The 20,801-nt window shown below is 40.8% G+C and overlaps 1 protein-coding gene across 4 annotated transcripts in view; it reads left to right on the forward strand.

The window, feature by feature from the left end:
- The first annotated feature begins 16,601 nt into the window (after positions 1 to 16,601).
- The window catches only part of tlk1a (tousled-like kinase 1a), a 134,902-nt gene continuing 130,702 nt past the window's right edge, over positions 16,602 to 20,801 (forward strand). For 2 of the 4 annotated variants that reach the window (XM_051930622.1, XM_051930623.1), the window contains exon 1: positions 17,146 to 17,719. In XM_051930622.1, coding sequence (XP_051786582.1) covers positions 17,587 to 17,719 — 133 coding nt within the window. In that variant the 5' untranslated portion in view covers positions 17,146 to 17,586. Of the gene's footprint in view, positions 17,041 to 17,145; positions 17,720 to 20,801 lie in introns of those variants that run through there. The other 2 variants (XM_051930625.1, XM_051930624.1) reach the window with 2 other exon arrangements.

Genomic DNA, 20,801 nt, shown 5'->3' on the forward strand with positions numbered 1-20,801 from the left:
ATGTTTTTGACACAGCGCGAGCTACTGAAGTACGCTTACAAAATAAAGCAAACTCTGCATGCAGCGAAAATTTGCTTCTCCAGCTAGATTCCATGTTCAGAACCATCAACCCCTTCGCTAAATCATACAAACACATGCATGACATCGCTCAGTCCAATCCAACAGCATCTGTACGAATGGTTTTCAAGGAAAACCCAAGGCAGGATTTACGACGATACAATGCCCCGACATCTCACACCAATGTTGTAGCGATTTTCGTCAGAGAAGATGGCGAACCGCCTGGACATTTGCATCTATCCCATAGGCAACTCCTGTAAACAGATTTCCACGCTCAATATGAATTGCGATCTTATGGTTTACCGACTTTTATTCCCTTATGGAGACATTGGCTGGCACAAAGATTTACAACATGTTCCCGATAAAAGAACTGCCAAGCGAATAAGGCGTGGAACTATCAGATGCACTGCAAGCAAACGCTGAAAATAACAACGTACGTGTAGACAAAATTATCATATTTCCATCCACATTTCCAGGAAGTCCAAGATACATGCAACAAAACTATCAGGATGCCATGGCCATAGTACGTAAATTCGGAAAGCCTGATTTATTTATCACTTTCACATGTAATCCTGCTTGGCCAGAAATTCTACATGCACTGTCGGATACCCAAAGACCAGAGCACAGACCTGATATTGTAGTACGAGTCTTTTGGATTAAGCTGCAGGAATTACTTAGAGACATTCTACGTTGAGTATTGATTATATTTACGTAATCAAATTTCAGAAGCACGGCCTTACTCATGCCCACATGCTGTTTACTCTTCACAATAATTCTAAAATAAGAACCAAAGATGACATTGATAAATATGTCACTGCTGAAATCCCTAACCCTAACACTGACCCTGAGTTATTTGAAATTGTTACTAAATGCATGGTACATGGACCATGCAGTACAGCAGGTAACCCAACAGCATTGTGCATGAAGAATGGTACTTTTTCTAGGGTTAGATCTTTCGACTCATTATTTGTCGTCTCCACCAAAACACCTATTCACAACTGCGTCTTTCAAGAAGTATTTATTTCTTCTTGATTTCTGAATTCCTTTCTCACCATTTTCCATTCCTATAAATATTTGGACAGAGACAACTTTTTTCTAATTTTGGTTCTGTACATTACCACAATGAATTTTAAATGAAACAACTCCGATGCAGTTGAAGTGCAGACTTTCAGCTTTAATTCAGTGGGGTGAACAAAACGATTGCATAAAAATGTGAGGCAACTAAAGCATCTGGTGATGTCCAGGAGTTCAAGACTTCAGGCTGTCATTGCCAGCAAAGGGTTTTCAACCAAGTATTAGAAATGAACATTTTATTTCCAGTTATTTAAATTGTCCAATTACTTTTGTGCCCCTGAAATGAAGGGATTGTGTTAAAAAATGCTTTAGTTGCCTCACATTTTTATGCAATCGTTTTGTTCACCCCACTGAATTAAAGCTGAAAGTCTGCACTTCAACTGCATCTGAATTGTTTCATTTAAAATTCATTGTGGTAATGTACAGAACCAAAATTAGAAAAAAGTTGTCTCTGTCCAAATAGTTATGGACCTAACTGTACAAGGCGAGTGATTTCCACGGTTGGATCAAGACAAAGACCACAACTAACCAGACCCAGGGGTTTATATACTTTAAAGATAGATAGCTGAAACAAGAGATAAAGGGGTGCCTACATGAGACACATGGGGTTTATTGTATTCAGATGTTTATTATGGGACCTACAGTACATGCTTTACGTGAGTTTCATAGACATTTATGGCACCACTGTGAGTGTGGGACGTAACTGACAGGTGTGTTAATAAATGATAAGATGAAGGGTGAGCACAGCTCAACAAATAACAGCTAACAGCTAACAACATGTAGGGCAGAACAACGACAACGACAACAACAAAGCTGCCTGGGAGGAGTGGAGGAAGAAGAGTGTGTTTTTGGGTGTTTTTTCTTTTGTGTGTGTTTTGGGGACTGTGTAGGGCCTGTGGGCCACTGGGAAGATGTGCTCCATGGCTGAAGAAAAATAAATCCTTTGTTTAATTTTTTCATGCCTCCATTGTCAGTCTGTGTCGGGTTGATGCCTGTATAGCACCTTTGCCACAGTATGAATTGTGGAATTGCAACGGCAGATTTAGAACACATGGAGGGTGAGGAGCAAATGCGCTCTCTCCGCTCTCCCTTGCCACTATAAACATAATGTTCTTTCTTAGCTAAAGTATAAACCTTACCTATGTGTGTGTGTAAAGAATGCTGATGAAATATGAAACATAACCAGTAGTCAATGTGCATGCTGCCAGTTAAATAGTGAGTAAGCTACTGTTTTGGGTTCATATATTTGTAAATGTCACTCTCAAGGCATCAGTGCCTCACCAGACATGAACATCACCGCACGTCACTGGTTTGCGAAAGTCAATGACCATTTCCATTGTGTTGGAGGTATTTAGCACCAGGTTGTTGGTTCTATGATTCACCTTATTTCTGCTTACAAACAATAGCTGAAATCTGTAAAGTCCGTAAAAAGAACAGTTAGAAGGTGGACCAGCAAGGCAATTGAGGAGCTTCAGGACTGCTTAGCCTGAACAGACTGAAGTGCCTTCAAAACTGCCACCTCCAACATACACCTATACACTGATGTAAGAAAACGTGTTATATAAATAAACGTTTTTGTTGATGCTGTCACTTTGTATATGAGCTTTTTGTGAAGATGTTTGCATTCCAACAAAAACAATTGTGAAGTTTAGCGATCATAGGCCTTGATTCACCCCAAAGCTCAGACGGCTGCACCAGGACAAAGAGTGGGCTTTCAGATTAGACAATTGTGAATACAGGAAAGCCAAGTATACCTAGAAGAAAGGGATCAAAGGTGCCCAAAGAAAGTACCCAGATAAGCTGTAGGAACGATTGTCTGCAAATGACAGGGCATCAGTCTGCAGAGGCCTTCAACAGGTCACTAACTAAACAAACAAACATCAAACAGTTCTGCTGATCCCAGTCTGGCTAATCAGTTTTACGGTGGGTTCGAAAGACAATGGGACATAAATCTACCTGATGGTCTCACTGTTATTTTTCTTGCTCTCTTCTTCCCAGCTTCCCCTCCTGTCATCACAGTAAAAGCAAAAAATTAAAAAAGCTGCAGGCCTGATCCTAATTTCCCCTTCCACACTCAGGCACCTTGTAGACCATTTGTCTACCGTATCCGCAGACATTTTCAGCCAGTCTCTGGATCTGCACACTGTTCCTACCTGCTTCAAGACCTCCACCATCATCCCAGTAGCAAAGGTCACAGGCCTGAATGACTACAGACCAGTAGCTTTAACATGTGTGGTAATGAAGACCTTTGAACTCCTTATTCTGTGTTACTTCAAGACTGCTACAAAAGACTTCTTGGACGCTTTTCAGTTTGTATACAGAGCTAACCAGTCTGGAGATGATGCAGTGAATTTAAGTTGGAGCTTTATTTACCAACACCTTGATAAGCCAGGAGCCTATGTGAGGATCTTGTTTGGGGACTTTAGCTCTGCTTTCAATACAATCATCCCAGAGCTCCTAGATAAGAAACTCCCCTAGGATCATAGACCTTCTTACAGATAGGAAACATGCAGTTAGGCACACACATCTGACCCATTAACCCTTAGTACTGGTGCACCTCAGGGATGATGTGTCTTTTCCAAAAACTACTCTTCTCACTTTATACAAATGACTGTACCTCTGGTGAATCGTCTGTCAAACTTCTTAAATTTGCAGATGAAATTGAATTGAATTTAATTCCTTTATTGTCATTGTACACAGTACAATGAGATTCAATGTGCATCTCCTCCAGAAAACAATAATCTTTCCATAAAATGGCAAAAATAGCATAATAAAACATACAATACGAAAAATATAAGTGTAATGTGTGTATACATATAGTGCAAAGTGTTTTACTGGGAGCACTAATCATGTTTCTTCCATCTTGAAAATGTTGGGAAATTAAGGCATTTCCTAAGTAAGCTTGGGTCCTAATCTGGGGATCCTGAGTTCATTTGTCATGTGGTGGGTGCAGCAATGTGCTGTATCAGTGTGTGCTCCTAACTTCTCTCTCTCTCTCTCTCTCTAAATAAGCAGGATTCTGAGAAATTAATTCATGCATGTATTTCTAGTAGGATTGACTACTGCAATGCGGTGTTCACTGGATGTTCAAACTGTTCTTTATACAGCCTCCAGTTAATCCAAAATGCTGCTGCAAGAATTATTACAAGAACAAGAAAATACAAACACATCACTCCAGTTCTTAAATCCTTACACTCGCTCCTGGTTATGTTTAGGGCAGACTTCAAAATCCTCCTTTTAACATATAAAGTATTAAATTGCAGAGGTCCGGCTTACTTGTCTGAACGTATCATGACTTACAAACCAGAACGTACATTAAGATCTCAAGATGCTGGTCTGCTTTATAATTCCAAGGATTAATAAAAGAACAGGGGGAGGTCAAGCTTTTAGTTACAGGGCCCCTAAACTGTGGAGTGGTCTGCCTGCTACTATAAGGGATGCCCCTTCAGTCTCAGCTTTCAAAACCCGGCTGAAGACTCACAACTTCAGTTTAGCACACCCTGACTAGAGCTGCTGATTAACTGTACAGACTGCATCTCTGTTGTTAGTCATTAGCACTAAAACATAAGTAATAAAATAATTATAATTTGCTATTAACCCTCACCTATTCTGTTTCTCTTCTCGGTACTCAAATGTGGCACTTGGCACCACTGCCCACCTGCCAAGTTGTTCTGCCTGCCTAAGGTAAAGTCATCCCTGATGGAGGATCACAGGAATCATCGGGTAAGGGGTCCTTTCATTGGATTGACTGGCCCAGCATTGACTCAGCTGTGGAATGGCCAATAGGGGGAGGCAGCTTGATGGCCGAGGTCTCCAGGACTCTAAACAAATCCAAATCGTATTATAGGATATCATCTACTGTTGAATTCCACTCTGTACTTGTTGTGTTCTTTTCTGTGTATTGTATTGTAATGACCTCCTTCTTTTTGACACCCACTGCACGCCCAACCTTCCTGGAAAGGGGTCTCCCTTTGAACTGCCTTTCCCAAGGTTTCTTCCATTTTTTGTCCCTACCAAGTTTTTTCTTGGGAGTTTTTTCTTGTCTTCTTAGAGAGTCCAGACTGGGGGGCTGTCAAAAGGCAGGGCCTATTAAAGCCCATTGTGGCACTCCTTGTGTGATTTGGGGCTATACAAAAATAAATTGTATTGCATTGTATTGTACTTAGTGGACTGATTGAGTGCGTTAATAGTTCTTGGGGTGAAACCATCTCTGAGCCTCAAGGTCTGTGCATGAAAGGCTCTGTAGCATTTGCCAGATGGGAGATGTTCAAAAAGACTATGACACGAGGCAGTGGAATCCATGCAGTGTGTGCTATAAGTGTCCTTCTGGGCTGGAAGCTGCACCCCGACAATCCTCTGCACACTCAACACAACCCGCTGTACATCACACTAATAGGCCTCATTTAAAAAAATGATGAGCTCCATATATAGACAAGAGGTGGAAACATATTTAGACATTGTGGTGCAACCATAATAATTTGAACCTTAACATTCAGAAAAATGAATAGATTTCAGGAAACAGTCACCTGGTCATCTGTCACTAGCTATAAATGGCTCAGCCATTGGGATGACAGAATCATTTACGTTTCTGGGCACTGTGCTGTCACAAAACCTTAAGAGGGACAATAACATCACATATATTATTAAGATATCCCATCAGAGAATGATCTTTTTGAGTCAGCTGAGGAAATTCAACCTTCCTCATGCAATATCAATCCAATTCTACACAGCCATCATCGAATCCATTCTGACCTCATCTATAATTGTCTGGTTTAGTCCTGCCTCTGCTCAGGCTAAGGCCAGTCTGTAGCGTGTCATCAGAGGCTGTGAATGGATCATAGGCTGTGTGGCAGACAGCCGGGACCCATGCTCGTCCGGGAGGCCCCTTTGACACTGGTTTCGGGTGAGCAGCCATGGGATGCGCACTACATCCCCCAGAACACTTGGTGGCAACCCCCCTGGGTTGCATCGGGGCCACAATTGTTGGACACCAGAGCTCATCCCTGTTGGGCTCCATGGCCACCGCCAGGAGGAGCTTCACGGCTTCCTGAGCCCATGTGGGTGGTAACACAGCCACATCCGGAAGTGCAGCCTGAATGAGGTTAATTATCACCTGAAGCACTTCCGGGGGAGCTATAAGAGGAGCCAGCAGCCACTACTCTAGGCTGGAGATGGGAAGAGGAGGACAACGCTTGCTGGGAGGAATGGTGGTGAAGAGAAGTGTGATTTGTGCTTTTGTGTTGCTGTTTTTGTGCTTGTGGGACTGTGGTGGGGGAAGACGTCCCCCACGGGCGAAGACAATAAAAGTTTATTTGTTTTTATACGTGCCTCTGGTTTCAATCTGTGTCGGGTCGGCGCCAATAAAGAGTCATATTCCACAGCTGTTAACATACCTCACATTCAAGTCCTGTATGAGTCCATGGCCACAGAGATCTCTGCTGAACTGACTCACCCAGGGCATCACCCATTACACCCTTTCTCCAGCAAACGACTTTGTGCAGTAAAAGCTAAAACACCTCGTCACCTGAACAGGGCAGTTATTCTGACTAATCAGGTCGGAGCTTCTTTTCAGGATCTCATGCACACTGGACTGCTGGACATTTTAATCCTAGTACCTCTTTCATTTTTTGTACTGCCCTTGAATGCTGCATCATAATTTATCATTTTATAGTTTATCTATATATATAAAATCCCTATGTGCGTCCAGGTGTCCGTGTGTGGGTGTCTTCTGATGAAGTGCGCATGCGCGGGGCACGGTGCGACGCGCGATATTACTGTCAGAGAAAGTTAGAGGCGTTTTACGGAAATACAAACCAGTATTACTGCGAGAGGAAATTAAAGGTACACAATACAGTGACTCATATTACAGCCACATACAAGCCAGTATTACTGTCAGAGGAGATTAAAGGCATATTACCGACGCGCACGCCTGTGTTACCGCCAGAGAAAATTAAAGGTATATTACGGACGTACAAGCCAGCGGACGTACAAGACGGTATCCTTCAATAAGGGTGCGCACAAAAAGGCGAGCCCTTATTCGCCGCGCTCAATTGAGGTCGCCCTTTTGAAGCTCGCCTTTTTGTGCGCGCCCTTATTGAATAGAGCCGTACAAGACAGTATTAACTGTCACAGAAAATTAAAGACACACAATACACGGCGACAGCCCACGAAGAACGGTCAGCTCAGTAAGTAAAAATTAATAAAAGAAAGGCTGACAGAAAGAAAAATATGACCAACAAAAAGAATGAGGTCAAAGTCCTTTGCCATTTAATATAGACTGTTCCTACTAATGTTTATGCACTACTGTCAGGGCCGGATTTTCCTATAGGCTAACTAGGCTTCAGCCTAGGGCCTCAAGATCAAGAGGGGCCTACATTCAAATTGTTAGCAAAATTTTATTATCTCTCATGTAATTTACAAAGTTAAAAATGGAAGGTGAAAGGGCCTCATAAGTGGAATAGCCTAGGGCCTCTTTTCATATAAATCCGGCCCTGACTACTGTTCTAGCGCCCGTTATTGTAACGGGCTAAATGACTAGTCATTATATATTTTATCTTCTTCTGCGGTGGGCTGGCACCCTGCCCGGGGTTTGTTTCCTGCCTTGTGCCCTGTATTGGCTGGGTTTGGCTCCAGCAGACCCCCGTGACCCTGTAGTTAGGATATAGTGAGTTGGATAATGGATGGATGGAAGGATTTTATCTTCTTATATGTACTGTATCTTTTGTATTCTGTGCCGTCCTTGTATGTTGCGCCAAAAACAGTTCAAATTCCTAGTACACAAGTGAATTCTAATTCTAATTCGGAGTCTCTGACCACAACTTTAAATCGCTCATTAACCAGATTACTAAGACTGAAGTTTTCCATTTAAGTCAGTCAGTCAGTCATTGTCCAACCCGCTATATCCTAACACAGGGTCACGGGGATCTGCTGGAGCCAATCCGAGCAAGCACAGGGCACAAGGTAGGAACAAACCCGGGCAGGGTGCCAGCCCACTGCAGGGCACACACATACACACACCCACACACACTAGGGACAATGTAGGATAGCCAAAGCACCTAACTGCATATCTTTGGACTGTGGGAGGAAACCCACACAGAATCAGGGAGAACATACAAACTCCACGCAGGGAGGACCCGGGAAGCGAACCCAAGTCTGCTTACTGCGAGGCAGCAGCGCTACCCACTGCGCCACCGTGCTGCCCTTTTCCATTTAAGGAACATTTCAAAAGTTAGGCCTCTTATAACACAGCAAGATGCTGCAAAATTAATTCCTGCTTTCATTTTTAAGTCGGCTAGAGATTTTTATAATGCACTCCTAACTGGTCTGCCTAAGAAAAACATCAGTTAGTTGCAGTTCATCCAAAACGCAGCAGGAAGAATCTTAACTAGAAAATGAAAATGGAGCACATCACACCAGTTTTAGCGGCATTACATTGGTTACCTGTGTCCTTTAGAACTGACTCTACTAATGGTATATAAAGTTTTATAATCTTGGTCCTTTCTATATTTATGAGTGCCTGTCTCCCAGCATTCCAAGGTGTAACCTTAGAGCTAACAGCAGTTTGGTTATAACTCCGAGAGACAAGCATAAAAGAAGAGCTGAGACACCCTTCTGCTGTTATTAACTAAAATATTTTACCAAGAGAGATAATGCCAGGCTAACACTGTGGACAATTCTAAAAAACACCTAAAATCACACTTTCAAAATGTGGCCTTCTCATAAATACCATTTCGTTCTAAACTAGATATGCAAAGAATTAACATAATCTTTATTAATCTTTTCTTTTCTCTGTTTAATTTGCCAGGTCTTTTGTGGTGGCATCCTGTGCCACTATCACCTGAACAACGTCCTGTGCAGCTCCCTGTGATGTTTGAATGTTTGAATGAAAGTGGATACCCCAATCCGCCACAAGAGCCATGATGTCAAATCCTCTAAGACGAAGCCTTAAAAATACAAACTAAAGAAGGATTTAAGGACACGTAGAGTGTCCAGCGGTGCCTCTGTGGTCTTTTGGCTTTAAACCCTGTGGAAGATGACCCGGACACAGACAGGTGGACACTTTCAAATCACCCAACACACGTTTATTCTCACAGTCCATATTTACAAAGTGCACAACAACCCCAATGTCCAGGCCACTATCCAATGCCTTCTTCAGGACGCCTCCACTCCTCTCCACCAAGCTCTGTCCTTCTCCTCACCCGACTCCAGCCCCTGAATGGAGGGAGGCGGCCCCTTTTATGACCACCCGGATGTGCTCCAGGTGCCTCCCGACAATCTTCTCGCGGGCACTCCCCAGTGTGGCAGAAGTGCCGGCTGCGCACCCGGAAACACTCCGGGTGTCCCCGATCCTCTTCCCCAGGGCTCCCAAGGCATGGGGGCGCCCCCTGGGGGAGACCACGGGCCCCTACAGGGTTGAGCTACAAAGCTCTGTACCCGTGGTCCCCATAGCCACCAGGGCAGTCGCCCCCACGTGGTCTGTGGAAGGCGTAAGCTCTCTTCCGGTCCTCTGGGGTGTCCTGGCCAGGTCGCCCCCCCCAGCCACCTGTGACAACCCCGACAGATGTTTTTTTTCCTTAAGCTTAACTGGAATTTTTTTTTCAGTCCACCCTGGCCAAGTGACCTCGTCATCGAACCATCAATTAAAGACTCACAACAATTCCATATTTATGGGCATTATGGTGACACAGTTGTAGCACTGCTGCCTCACAGTAAAGAGTCCGGGGTTTGCATCCTGGGTCCTCCCTCCATGGAGTTTGTACGAGGTGTGATCAAAATGTACAGTGAATGTTGATGCAGAGCACCATCCAAGAGCAATGCAAAACAATTCAGTGCAGGTTCTGACATGTCCATCCTAGAGCTGAGTTTGTGACTTGATACTGTCAGTCGTTTGTGAGCCACTGTTGAGTTCAAGTGTGTTTTTCAAGTTTGTCGTTAATAATGGATATCGAGCAACGCATTAACATGAAATTTTGTTCAAACTGCAAAAAGCTCAGGAAACCCATCAGATGTTAAAATCGGTTTATGGTGACACTGCACCGACAGTTAAGACTGTTGTGACAATTAAGAGTCCAAGATATCATAAAGGTTTGGGGTAGCCACCCGTATATTGTTTTTCCCAGCTGCAAAAGGGTTTTTAATCAGAAGCATGATGGGCATACCACAGAGTCCAAAACAGAACTCACTATAGTAGCCCAAGATGGAGGCTTTAAAGGCCTGTAGAGGAACTGATGTCATCAAAATGGCCAGAACCAGAAGTGACGTCAGCAAAGGGGCTGGCTTCGGAAGTGATGTCAGGAAAGGGGTCGGCTTCGGAAGTGACATCAGCAAAGGGGCCGGCTTTGCAAGTGACGTCAGCTGAGGCGCCAGAACCTTGAAGGATTTCCCAGGAAAGGTCTGTAGGGAACTGAGAAAGACAGTCAGCACACTCCACCGCCCCCTGGTCGGATGTTTAATTACACTTACTCAGACCCTTTAGCTGCCTCCTACTCGCACGTGTGTGACACTGTTTACAAGTGGTTTGATTGATTTCGTAATGGATCTGACTCGGTTGAAGACGAGGAAAGATCAGGATGTCCTTCAATTTCAATAACTGAAGAAAATGTTGAAACGGTGTCATTCTTCATCATGACAACGCTCCTTGTCACACGTCCCTTCTAGTACAACCATTTCTGTCAAATAAAAATATTACACTGTGTCCACATCCAACTTTATCTGGCACCATGCGACTTCTGGCTGTTCCTTAAATTGAAAATGACCATGAAAGGCAAACAGTTTCAATCCATTGAGGACATCCAGGCAGCCACAACAGCCCAACTAAAGACACTCTCGAAAGAAAACTTCCAGAACTGCTTCACAAAATGGCAGGAGTGTTGGGAGAAGTGCATTCGAAGTAGAGGAAAGTATTTTGAGGGTGACTAGTAGTTGTAAATCTTTTACTTCAATTAACGTTTCTTTTTTAAAACATTCACCGTATTTATTGATCACGCCTCGTTTGTTCTCCCCATATCTGCGTGGGTTTCATCCGGATGCTCCGGTTTTTTCCCACTGTCCAAAGACATGCAGGTTAGGTGAATTTGTGGAGCTTCATGGGCCCGCGTGTGTGGATGGTGTGTGTGTGTTGGCCCTGTGATGGACTGGTGCCCTGTCCTGGGTTTGTTTCTGCCTTGTCTCCTGTGCTCGCTGTGATAGGCACCAGTACCCCCTGCAACCCTGGCCTAGATTAAGCAGGTTAGAAAAGACATGACTATTCAATACTTAAGGGCTCTATTTCTCTTAATTATGTTTCTGTCTTATGTAATAAGTGTGCATTATTTACTTTTTGTATACATGTTATTTTTTCTTAACTTGATTTTTTTTTTTGCACGTAACTACTTCTTTGACATCTTGTGACATCTTTGTATGAAAATGTGCTATAGAAATAAATGTTGTTGTAAATGTTGTATCCTGCTCCAAAACAGTGGTGTCTTTCACATGACTGATCTAAACGAAGGCAAGTCTCCATCTAAGCTACCGATTCATTACATCGATCAAATATGGACTTTAGGAGCTAATGAATCAGCCTTTCCTGAAAAAGGACACACAAGACAGATGGAGGCAGAGCCTGTCCGCGTCCAGAAGGGACAAACACATATGGAAGGTCAGGATCCAAAAAAGAAACACTGTTCCGTGCTGTACTGCTCCATGATGCCATTTACATACAGTAAAGTATGTTCTGACTCCCTCAAAGCACACTGCAAGTACAGCAGCCTGCCTACGGAAGGGGCATTCATTACAATTTACAAAATACAGTATGTCCTTATATATATATTGGCACTTACGTCACAGCTCTTCATGACCTAAAATGATACTTCAATAGCTTTTATAAATGGATGGAAATATATATACAGTGGAACCTCGGTTTACGACCATAATTCGTTTCAAAACTCTGGTCGTAACCCGATTTGGTCGTGAACCAAAGTAATTTCCCCCATAGGATTGTATGTAAATACAATTAATCCGTACGAACTGTATGTAAATATATTTTTTTAAGTTTTTAAGCACAAATATAGTTAATTATACCATAGAATGCACAGCGTAATAGTAAACTAAATGTAAAAACATTGAATAACACTGAGAAAACCTTGAACAACAGAGAAAACTAACACTGCAATAGTTCACACTATAGTGCTACGAACTGCTCGCTAAAAACAATTTTTTTAATGAGTTTTAGGCACAGGGAAAAAAAATGAACATTTGAAAAATCTGTAATTTAATAAACCACAAAGAAAAGTAACATTGCAACAATGCACGCTACGAACCATCCATCCATCCATTTTCCAACCCGCTGAATCCGAACACAGGGTCATGGGGGTCTGCTGGAGCCAATCCCAGCCAACACAGGGCACAAGGAAGGGAACCAATCCTGGGCAGGGCGCCAACCCACCGCAGGACATGCTACGAACCGATCGCTGTAAATAGAAGTGAAAACAAAAACAAGCCCAGTGCATTCTTTAACTGCCTTCTCTACCTTATGCGTCCAGCCCCCTCTCTCTCTCTCTCGTGTGTGTGTGTGTGTTTCTCGCGCACCTGTGTGTGTGTGTATCTCTCTCTTGCTCGCTCGCTCGCTGCACAGGAAATGCACAGGGAGAGACTGAACACGTACAAACCTAAAGGGAAACTGGCTTGTTCGTATACCGAGTGTGTGGTCGTGAACAGATGCAAAAGGTTGGCGAACTTTTTGGTCGTAAACCAATTTGTACGTGTTCCGAGAAGTTCGTGAACCGAGGTTCCACTGTATGTGTGTGTGTGTGTGTGTGTGTGTGTGTGTGTGTGTGTGCGTGTGCGTGTGTGTGTGTGTGTGCGTGTGTGTGTGTGTGTGTGCGTGTGTGTGTATTGTACCTGCATCTTCTCCGTTTTCCCAAAATCAAGAAGGTAATAATTGGTCAGGTTTCTTATTTCTTAGTCCAATAAAGTTTGTTTTCAAAAGGTTTATTGAAAATTCAAAGCAAAACAGTTCACACAAAATGTTATTACACACTCAGGATAAAAGACAATAAAAGGAAAAAGGTTTCTTCTACTAACTTAGCATTTTCTTGTTAAACTTCAGTTACTTTCGTTCCTTAATGGTTGTGTTATTTCTCAATGGCAAACTTACAAATGCTTTACTTATTACATTCAGTACATTCTATAAGTACGTCACATTCAATATGGTCAATACGATACGTTACAAGATACGGTTTGAAAACTGTTTGTCCTCAGTGTAAGGCAGATCATATACTGGGACTAATCTCTAGTCAGAGGGAGAAGAAATAATTAGGATATTTCATGTCAGTTTGTGGGGGATATAATAGAATCTCTCATAGACTATGCATTAATATATAGGCAAACATTTTAGCATAAATGAGAAAATACTTTATATCAATTTAAACTAACCTAAAAAGTAACAAATGGCTCTAACTTACATTTATCTACTCAATATATAAAATCCTAAGCCAAAAAGTGCAATGGTGATGTTTTTAATGTCATGTTTTTTGTCATGCTTTAAATCAGGCTTATTTTAAAACCTAAATATATATGTTTGGTATCATTCTTTTCAGAATTTACCAAACTTTAATGTGATGTTGTTAGATTTTCAGATTCAGATAATATCAAGAAGGTCGAGTTACGATGACCCATTGCATACCACTTTAGTTTTCATGTGATTTTTCCTGTTATTTAAATAAGTCATTTTTTAAAAAAAGTTTATTTATCTATAAGATTGTCAGTTAAAATTAATGGATTGTTTATTTAGTCTCTTATAAATACTCATCGAGCACAGTGGACCTTAGTTTAACAGGAATACTCCAATTGGTAAGAGAGTAAATATTTTTATTGTCATTTCATAATTTTTACTGTTAAATAATAATTCATTTTTCTTTTACATATTTATAGAATTTCGTGATTTTTGACTCCAATAAATAATAATTTTTCTTTTGTACATTTACAGATTTTACTAATATTCTGGCCGCAACTGGGGGTTGGGTGCCAAAGGCGCCAGGGGGACTTGACCCCCTAGTAAGTATATATATATATATATATATATATATATATATATATATATATATATATATATATATATATATATATATATATATATGTTGCATAGTTTACTGTCAAATAATGCAAAGAGTACGCGACACGTGTTTCGCCCTCATTTGGGCTCATCAGGCGTACACACTCTACTGCTCCCCAATCGGGGATATATATAATATATATATACCACAAGTATACATTGTATACAACAACTTTTTTTCTATGATGTATTAATTTATATGAAACATACAGTTTAAATCAGTTTGTGTATGCATGTGCAGAGGATAAGTGGGAAAATAGGAATATGTAGTAATTATATATATATATATATATTTAAAAATTTGTATATAAATATATATATATACTTCATATTTGTGTGTGTGTATACATGTGCAGAGGATAGGAAAATAAAAAAGGCATTATGTGACATAGATATTTATTTGTATATATATATATAAATATATACGTAAAATATGCACTGTGTAGAACAGGTAGGAAAATAAGTAAGTATAAAATAAGTTTATACATGTACGCAATATATATATATATATATATATATATATATATATATATATATATATATATATATATATACAACAATATATAAATTTACAATATATTGTATACTAGGGGGCTCGCCCTCTGCTCGATTTGCTTGCCCACCCCCAGGTTTGGTTTACCGTATATACAATTTAAAGAAATTGTTACTTTCATGGGAATTGTCACATATGCATTATTTTCACTTTTACTTTAAAACTTTTGTAAAAACAGTATTTGTCCTTTATTTCCTGCCCCGGATGTGGTTAAATCTCTTTCTTGCAGGACGTATAACGCTGCTCGCGTTGTGAAGGGGGGGTGGCTGAACGCACGCTAAGGAGAAGCGGTCGGATCATCTGCTGGTTTGCTACTCCTGGCAAGCTGCGTGTTCTGCTTGTCGTTGTTTTAAGAGCTGGGAGCACATGAAGTGTGTCTGCCAAAAGCATTCCAACGACTGCTAGGTTAGATGTCCGTGAACTTATTTTAAATGTTGTCTCACTGCCTTGTCTCGCGGGACGTCAAATTGTCTTCCGAGAAGATCACGTCTCGTCTCCCTAGTCTCCCTCCCAAGATTTTTTTTTAATAATAGAGAGATATGTGTGAGTGTGTATATGTATGTACTTAGAATAGCTAGGAAAATATAGATGTGAAAGCCACAATACAAATGTTTATTTTGCATATATATATTATATATTCTGTATACACTGGATACATCCTTTTTATATGATGTATTAGTTTAATTAAAATATACTGTATATATAAGAGGAAGAGAAAAAGAGAAAAAGGGGGAAAAAGTATATATATATATATATATATATATATATATATATATATATATATATATAAAATACTATGTTCGGATTCAGCAGGTTGGAAAATGGATGGATGGACTATGAATATATATATATATATATATAGATAGATAGATAGATAGATAGATAGATAGATAGATAGATAGATAGATAGATACTTTATTAATCCCGATGGGAAATTCACAATATATATATATATATATATATATATATATATATATATATAAATGTAGAATGCCAAAAAAAGACATCAAAGTGTGAAATGATGACAGTTTCAGACATTTCCTAGGCATTCTATGCAATGCCATAAGGCAAACCAGCAAGTGATTCTGTATAATGCCTAGGTATTACACACAATGCCTAGGGAAAGTATATAAGTAACACAGATATTTCATGCTTTGCCTAAAAACGTTACACATCCTATAGAATGCCTAGGTGTTCTATACAATAGCTGCTTTTCACACATTGCTGGTAACATATATTATATATACTGCGTATATGAGAGTGTGTGCGTGTGTGTGGTGAAGATAGGTAGGAAAATAATCAGATATGAAAAAGCATAATATAAAGTATTTATTTTGTATATATATAATACATAATTTAAACACAGTATATACCATAATCTTTTTTCTGTTATATTAATTTACATAGTCTAAAATTCCATAAACACACACACGCATATATATGCACTGTACAGTATACAGTATATATGACTATGTGCCTAGGATTGCTATGCAAATAGATATGAAAGGCACTATATAAAATAGGATATGATTTTGTGTATGCCATTGATTTTGTGATGGAGCAGGTTGTAGAATATTTGGGTATAAATAATACTTGTAGTCAGGTGTTACCGGGAATAGGCTGCGACACTGGACAGGATAAGCCGGTTGTTCGATATCTGCCCGGTTGGCTTCAATCCTTGTGATGCTCCCGGGGCCGCGAGGTCTTATCGCCCCGGCGGAGTGATACCGCAGTCGCGCCTGACCCCGCAGCCTCGAGTCTCGCGAGCAGGCCGATTGTTTTCCCTTACACGGTAAAGTGCGTGTGAGTGACAGGCAGGCTGAGTGCGTTGTCAAAGAGCCTTAAGAGTTAATAATGACGTCACGTTCGTGCCACCATACTGGATTGTGGGAAAGCGAAAGTGGCGTTTTGTGTTGTCACGTTAAAGTTGTGTGTGTTTTTTTTTTTTTTTTTTTTTTAATTTTTTGGGGGGGTGTTTCAGGTAATTAGTGTGGATTTGCAGAAGGATTATCAGCGGTGTATTTTACATCTTTTTGATACCGGAGAAAGAAAATTACAATTTTAATTAATCGGGCATTGGGAAGTTGTTATGCTGTTAACTTTTGCAAACTTCGAATAGTTGAGAAATAAGAGGCGTTCTTGTCCGAGTCTTACGACGGCAGCAAAGAGAGCATGAGTTCACGGAGGCCGGGATGGGAATGCAGTGAAGAACCCCATCGCCCCGCGGATGCCTGCTGAAGCCCTCAGTTCTGCTCTCCTCTCCCAGGTAGGTGGTGGCACAAGCCCGGGAGCTAGGAGGGCGCACGCCCGGCTTCTGTTTTTCTTTTTTTCCCTCTCTCTCTTTCTTTTAATGAATGGGGTGGGGGGTTGTGGCGGCGTGCATTACGTGAGGAAAGGAAGGGAAACGCGCCGAGTTTTTGTACAATTTCTTCGCTGCTGGAATGCAGGGATGTGTGTTTTACTACCGCAAGTTGCAGTTCTTCGCCTTTTCCCATTTCCTCGTTTTCTTTCTTCCTTCCTTCCATTTTTCGTCGCTGACCGAGTAGGACGGACGCTACGTGACGCTTCATGCAAAGGTTACTGAGACAGGACGCACTGCGGAGGTGCCGCCAGGTTTGTCTGAAATTGTTCAGCCGGGCCTTTTTTTTCGTAAGAGCCATTGTGGCAGTTGGAAATGAAGAACATGAAATATGTTTTTATACAAGTGCTATGTTTTAAACAGACGAGACGTTCAGCTGCAAAGATCGCGAGTTTTTAAATGTGACTGTCGGATGAATTATTTCTTTCTCGATTTTGAAAAAAAAGTAGCTTGATGAGTGTCCAAAGTAACAGTGCAAGTGGTGGAAGTTTGGAGGGGGCGCCATCTTGGTCCCAGCTCTCCACGTCCCCAACACCGGGCTCGGCTTCTCAGCAGAATAACGCGGCACCTGTGAAAACCAAAGAAGGTAACGTTCCACTTCGGGGGTCTTTTTTTTTAATTTTTGGCTTCGGGGTTCAGTATAAATCACAACAGGAATGGACGAAAAAAATATGTTTTGTATTTTGGCGTTTTAATTCGTTTTTCTGTCATTTTCGCTATGAAGTGTAGCGTCGCCGAGTCCCTGGCGGGTTAGTCCGAGGCCGTTGGGTTAGGTGGTGATAGTGCGGCCGGTCAATAGAGGTCTGCCCGACGGGCAGGAATAAAATAAAGAAGCCCAGTAGGCCGGAGTTCGGGCAGGGGAAATGAAGAAGATGGCACAAAGAATGTGATCTGCCCGTCTTTCTTAGCTCGGCGGTGTGCGATGATTTGAAACTCTAGCACTTTTTCATCGATTTCATTTTTAAACAACAACAAAAAAATTACTAAGACGTGTATAGACCCGGTCAACATGGCTCGTGTAAAGATGCACTGCCTTCTCCCAAGCTGCTGTTTTTCACTGCTGCTAACCCATCTGATAAAGGGTCGGGTCTTTTGACATCATGGAGTACCCATGTATTTTTTTTTTAAAATTTATTTTCGTTTCGTTGTGCAAAATTGAGTTTTAATTAAGTGTTGAGGTAGATTTCGCCCCCTCCCCTTGGTGTTGTAGTTGCGGGCCTGCAAGGACTCTACTTTTTATTTTTCCAGCCTAAGGAATGAACGATATGAAATCTGCACAGTTTGAGGTGGTGGTTGTCTTGGACTGGCATCATTTTCTTGGAGCCTAGAGAATGGGGGTTGGGGTTGGGGGGCAGTCAACGTCGTCAGACAATGAAATATCACGAACCGAAATTTTTGACTTGATGTTCAATTTTTATTTGATTCATATATTTAAATCTAATAGACCAAACTTACAGCTTCAAAAAATGACAATGTTTTTGCAGCTTTATTGCATTTTTGGCAACCTGTAAGTATTGTACAGCCCCCTGGCAGTATTTATGTCTTTGAATCCATTGACATGAAAGTAGTTTATGGTGGAAATCGGAGATAACTTGAATTTTGATTGACACACACGGATTGTTGTGTATGGAGCCTTTCCAGTCTTCTTCTTTATTTAAGTAATCAGTTAAGAGTTTCAAATACCTAACAACTTTTGAACCATCCATTTGGTTTTCCAATCAGTTTAATTCTAGTCGGTATTGGGGAGTCTATCCTGACGACATTGTGTTCAGTGCAGACTTTAAGAGGCAGAAATTTGAATGTTCACCCAGCATTGTTCAAGGGAGGAGGTAGGGATAGTGACTGAATTTAAATACTTAAACTGTCCTGGATTATCTTAATTGGGAAAGGACTACGGGGTTTAATATCATCATGAGGTAGAAGCCAAGTCTGAAGTTTTTCTTTCTTTTTAGTTATTCTGTTCTGTGTGTGAAAATATATATACATGCACAGAGACACAGATCTGTTTATTTAAAGAGGAGCTGTTAAAGACAAATTTTCCCTGGAGAAATCTATTACTGTAATAAACAAAAATACCTGTTTTAGAAGTCCATATAGGGCTAGATACCTAGTAAAGGATCAAAGTAACATTACATTCCTAATCACTGACCTTGAAATAGTCTATGTTTGAAGTTTGTCATTTTCTGGGAGAGCTAGGGCCACTGCTAAAGAATCGGGTATCAGAAATATTATTTGTGATCAGCAACTTTGAAACCGCTTTAAAAGGTGCTCAACATGCCTATAGTACTTTTGTGAAAAGGAGTAACTTTGACCCCTCATATTCCATTAGGGGATGAACCCCCGGGGTTATTTGACATAGCATGCACAACATTCAAATCTTTTCTGTTCATTTTTGCCGTGGTTAAAGTAACTAGTTTTAAGTAGTTTACTCTTTATCATAAGGGTGTAATTTCTCCACAAAATATACTCCAAAAATGGCCTAGAATGAGGGTTTTTTTTTTTGGTCTACAGGCTAACAATTTGGGGGGGGAGGGATGTCTCCAAAAAAAACTCTACTTCTTGCAAAACTAGACATCAAGATGAGTTGAATGGTATATCATGCGGGGTTATTTTCATACTAGTAAATCGGGAGGCTTCAGACAAAATAAAACTGAAGTGATTTCAAAGCATTAATAAGTAATTCTTAGGAACACAATATTAATACACAAAACATGTATTCCAAATGTAATTATCAGTATTTCGTCTCTGTAGACTTGGACCATTTAAAGTAGACAGTGACATCATGTTGTCATTTTATCATATGGTGGTCCAGTCTTTCATCACTTTCAGCCTCATTGTCAAGTTTAGTAGTTTGACACACCAAAATATCACAAAAGCTCCAGTATATTACTAAACATGCAGCTAAATTTATTGGGGATAATGTAGATGATTTGTTAGGTGTGGGTTAGGGCAATGTTTTGTTTTTTTTTGTTTGTTTTTTTTTTAAAAACAGGAAATCATCAAAAACATGGCGGATAATGTCTTTTAAGCATCCTCACAAAACACTCCAGAAATTCCTTTTTTTAAACGAGGTGTGTACAGTAATCCCTCCTCCATCGTGGGGGTTGCGTTCCAGAGCCACCCGCGAAATAAGAAAATCCGCGAAGTAGAAACCATATGTTTATATGGTTATTTTTATATTGTCATGCTTGGGTCACAGATTTGCGCAGAAACACAGGAGGTTGTAGAGAGACAGGAACGTTATTCAAACACTGCAAACAAACATTTGTCTCTTTTTCAAAAGTTTAAACTGTGCTCCATGACAAGACAGAGATGACAGTTCCGTCTCACAATTAAAAGAATGCAAACATATCTTCCTCTTCAAAGGAGTGCGCATCAGGAGCAAAGCCTGTCAGAAAGAGATAGGAAAGCAAACAAATCAATAGGGCTTTTTGGCTTTTAAGTATGCGAAGCACCGCGGCACAAAGCTGTTGAAGGCGGCAGCTCACACCCCCTCCGTCAGGAGCAGAGAAAGAGAGAGAGAGAGAGACAGAGTTTGTTTTTCAATTAAAAATCAATACGTGCCCTTCGAGCTTTTAAGTATGCGAAGCACCGTGCAGCATGTCGCTTCAGGAAGCAGCTGCACAGAAGGTAGCAACGTGAAGATAATCTTTCAGCATTTTTAGATG

Source organism: Erpetoichthys calabaricus, chromosome 8 (assembly GCF_900747795.2).
Source record: "Erpetoichthys calabaricus chromosome 8, fErpCal1.3, whole genome shotgun sequence".
NCBI classification, from domain to species: domain Eukaryota; kingdom Metazoa; phylum Chordata; class Cladistia; order Polypteriformes; family Polypteridae; genus Erpetoichthys; species Erpetoichthys calabaricus.